General features: G+C 41.1%; 1 protein-coding gene across 1 annotated transcript; it reads left to right on the forward strand.

Annotated features, from left to right (window-relative positions):
- Positions 1 to 1,163: 1,163 nt before the first annotated feature.
- CG2955 (uncharacterized protein) lies at positions 1,164 to 3,088 on the forward strand. Its single transcript, NM_134973.2, has one exon. It carries the CDS (start codon positions 1,234 to 1,236, stop codon positions 2,929 to 2,931), a length of 1,698 nt encoding a protein of 565 aa, NP_608817.1. The 5' UTR covers positions 1,164 to 1,233; the 3' UTR covers positions 2,932 to 3,088.
- The last annotated feature ends 1,603 nt before the right edge of the window (positions 3,089 to 4,691 follow it).

Here is a 4,691-nt window from a genome sequence, read left to right on the forward strand (position 1 = left end):
AGCGGTAATAACTCGTCCATCGCATGCAATTTGGGAACAGTTTGAGGTTTTCGGTTGGACGTTGAACAATTGCCTGACATTTCACTTAGCAAACCTCAACACATTTCACTTTTTACATCCATTTCGCTGAGAATTAGTCTAAGTTCGCTCACGCTGCTCGGGCAAACAAAGGGGAAAAAAATGTATGTGTATACAAAATGTGGCAGTAAATCAAAAGAAGAAATAGGGGGCCAAATCCCCACCCAAAGCCATTTGTCAAGCGTCAACAAGAGCGCTGACAAGTGAGAAGCGGATGGGGTTGGCTTCCCTTCGCATTGGGGTTTAGTTTCTAACCCTCCGAGCACCAAGTACACAGAGCGAAAATCTTTCTCCAAGCCATTTCAGATTTCAGTTAGCAACTGTATACGAAATATATGATGGCATTTGTGAATGAGAACTATATACATATAGTTCATGTAAGCAGTTAAAATGTTATATTTCATTATAAATACTACATAATTTTTCAAAGCGTACAGTTTGTCGGCCAAAACGATTTAATTTCATTATTAAACAATGGGCGACAAAGTGGCAGCAGATTTCATTTATGACCCGCCTGCTCACAACACGCGATGTAATGCGCCTCAACCTCGGTGCTCAACCTCAATCTTATGTGAAAAGACTGAAAGGACCTGCCCCAACTAATTTCACATTGGATAGCGAACCGGACAACTAGCACGCAAGGACGAGGGGCGAGGCAAGAGCTGGTGGGCGGGGCCGTGTCAGCGGCTGGTCAGGTCAGGTCAACGTTGACGCATTGCACAGGAACCAGATAATTAAGCATAATGACAGAAATATTATATAGCACTTGCAGCACTTGCTTGATAGATGACCCCACATGAAGTGGAGTTGCTTGAAATATGGCCAGATGACACAGGAACAACCAATTTGCTGCCGGCACTAATCAGATCAAAAGCGTTGGTAGAAGGGCTACCAGTAGGTCAGAGGTCACGAAAGAGTTAAGTAATATATATTTCTAGTAAGAATCTATACAAGAAGTACGATGTTTGTAGCACCGTTTAAACCTTAACATATCAAGAAAGAATAGCGACACATATTACAGATTTATTTTCGATCAGAGTAGGCTCAAAAGTACAAAAGTCAACATTTGTATGCTAATGCTTTCAGTTTAACCAAGTGAGTGACACGAACACATCTAGTTTTCTAACATCATTTTCACTTTCGTAATTTTATGTAATGCAAAACGTAAATCAACACAAACATGGGAATTCTGCGTCCCGTCGCAGAATCCTTGGTTGGATAAACAACAATCTTGGCACCACTTACGTACGTTTAGAGGAACTGCGAACCGGCGCGGAATATTGTCGAATGCTTCATAAGCTGCAACCTTCGGCGATTAGGTTGAAAAGGGTCTTCAAGGAACCAAAGAGCCATTATGAATGTGTGCAAAATATGAAATTGCTGCAAAAGAGCCTCTTAAAACAGGGCGTTGAGAAGCAAATACCCATTCAGCGGCTAGTTTCTCGTGGTAATAGCGAGAGTTTGGAGTTTGCCCAGTGGTTCAAGGCATTCTATGATCATAACCACCAGCTGTTATGGCCCGAAAAGACCGAAGATGCACCGAAGCCCCTAGAAAAATTCGACGAAAAGCCTGACAGTTTCGTGGATACCGGAAAATGCAGGTATGGAGCAAGATGTAGTCATAGATTAGATTCGACTGTAAGCAGTCGACATTCAAATCAATCAGGGAAGAATTTTGAAAACTACCAGAAGAAGAAAACTACTACAACGGGAAGTAACTCAGTAGGCAAATCTGAGAATCATCGCAAGGATGATTCCACGAAACATCCGCTTTGGGGCAGCCTAGAGGACTTCGATGGATATACTCCAGAAGTTTTTAACAAAACGTATAGAGCTGCAAAGAAATATAAAATCGTAAAATCGCGTTTCATCAGAAAGCATACTAAAAGGAGTAATAAGCCACGAAATTCCAAAACCGTAAGGATTGCAAAATCAGAAAACCAAAAATCAGAATCCGCACCGTTCATAGATGATCCTGACATTGTCCTAGCCACGGAAGTATTGGCTTCAGGTCTTGATGAGCCCAGAACAACACAGACTTATATGATCAACGTTCCAGGTGTGAAACTAGGTTTCAAACCAAATCTATTTCAATATCCAGAGATAATAGAAGATTATCACACTATTCTGGCCAAGAAATGTTTACTTTTTCTTGATGACGTACACGTGTCATTTCATCTGGACCTAGGAGAACTATCTACTTTAACCCATGACATTCATAGAACTGAAACGGACTTGAAAAAATCGGATGAGGAACGAGTTTCTCTTATAGCAGAATTGGATTCTTCGCCGGATGAATGGTCGTCCACCTGGCAATCCACCTATGAAAATGCACTGCCTATAGACGTTATTGATTTTAAGGAACAACATTTACAACAAAATCAATCAAATAATTGTAATTGTGCAGATATTACCGTGGCAGGCGAACTTCCGCAATCTATAGAAATTGATTTAAAGAAAATCGACCCTGAAGAAACTAGTCGCTGTAAGAACTCCAATGGGCCACTTCTCGGAAAACGTTTGGATCGACCCCTCCCGCGTACTAGACCATTCAAACTTCGGCGGACTTTTGGTTTTCATGAAGAGAAAAGTGTTAAAATCAAATCCTTCAAGTATTCGATCAAAAAGTTGGTAGATGAATCCCCGCCAAATTCGTCGGATGAAGAGTGCTTTTCCGATGATTTCCCAGATGTTAGTCATTTCAATAAGGAAATGGATGCAAAAATCGTTTCGATATGGAAAGATATTTATAACGTTATTAAGATCCTCCAAAGGATCGAGCAAAATTGGTACCGCAGTAAGATTAATGAGAGCAGAACGACATTTAAGCATTGGAAAATGAATACCGATTAATAGGAGATAGCAAAGTTTGAAGTTTGCATAGAATACACTTAGATTTAAATATTTATATATGTACGTTTTCGGCCAAGTTGTTCACTAAAATTCCGTAAATCAGCTCGAACAAAATAAATTTTAAAGTATTACCACCCAAAATAAAATATGACCAACTAAAGATTTCCCCAGCTGTCGTTGTTTTAGCCGCAGTTGAGTCGACTTGGCTTCAAATTTGCCTACACTTGTTGGTAATTGCTGTGAATGGTAGTGTCTGTCTGGCTTTGGTTTTGGTGTCCTCTCCCGTCAGTCAGTCAGTTATTCAAGTCAGTCAAACAACCAACGCAACCGCACTCATTTGCCAAATTAATGACATTTCATTTGGGACTGCTGCCGCCTCGGCTCAATATCATTCATGCCAGGAAGTTGTCCTCATCGTTGTCCTTTTCGTTGTTGCTGTCGCTGTAGTTGTCCGTCCTGAATTTACGTGTCTGGTTTGGCCGCTTCTGGCGAAAAGATACTGCTTCTAAACCAACTCCTCTACACTGCGAAAAACATTTACAATAAAATTGTAAAAAAATGTTCATTTTGAAATGAAAATGCAATCGAGCCGGCACCTCTAGTAAATTGTTGATGTCTTAAGACTACTTCAATACTCCGAATAACATTTATTAAACTTTTCAGCCTAATTTCCTCTGTGTGGCAGCTCCTTTCTTCCGAAAGTCGCTCCTTTTTGCCAACTGGCGGCTGGCCAGGAAAACTCCTTTCTCTGGATTTTCCCGGGGGGGTCAAGGGGTTAAGGCAGCAGATTGAGCGGAGCACATTTCCAGACGAACGATTTTGGCAGCCAGTTGTTTGTCAGCGGCGTGCGATTATTCAAAAGTGCAACATGCAAATTTATTTTCTGCATAAAATGTTATGAGCTCGCATGAAAATGTCTGACAACAATTGGGATTGGCAATCGCTGTCCCCGCGGCACAAACTTTGTTGGCAAACATTTTGAAAGGCTTGGGGATTAACCCACCTCCGAACAGGAGTCCATTTTTGACACCATTGCGGTTAGGTCTATGCAATTTTTATTTAAAGTACAGAAGTTATTGAAGTCTGGACTGATTTATCCATAGAACTTTTATTAACAATGATATATAAACTACTTTAGATGGAACTTTGTTGAAAGGGTTAGGCTTTTGCAGCCACAAACTGACTTTCGTTGAGATATGTTGGCCTGTTGTTGTGTTTTGTTTTGTGACACAGTTGGTATCTTAATTGGATGTGGAAAGTGTCGAGTGGGTTTACCACTTCTACTCTGATTGTTTCCATTCATTATGCACTCCACACTCTGCGACATTGAATTGATTTCAACCGCTGCCGCATTTCAATTAATATATATATATATATTGTACGGGCGGATATATATGGCCACCATATTCATTTCCCAGCTGGCGGGAAAAGCCGTCAGTGATTTGCACTTTTCCAGCTCATTAAAATCGCATAATTTGTAAAATATTTACGAGTTTGTTAAGCGCGTCCCGGCCGCTGGATCCGCTTTACATTTTTCGCCGCGGCCTCATTTACCTAATAAAATTACTGTCAATTAACGCCAGGTATCGTGCTTACCTACATTTTCCAGGAGTCCCCCCCCCCCTCCACACCGGTTGCCCTCGAGTTTCTCGGAACCCTCCTCTGCGTGGATTATTATTTACTTTGAGGGGTTTGCAGGTACACGGTCAATAAATTATGTAAACGGCTTAAGCTGCTGGCCATTTTTTCTAAGTCCTCTG

This window comes from Drosophila melanogaster, chromosome 2L (assembly GCF_000001215.4).
Source record: "Drosophila melanogaster chromosome 2L".
Lineage (NCBI taxonomy): Eukaryota > Metazoa > Arthropoda > Insecta > Diptera > Drosophilidae > Drosophila > Drosophila melanogaster.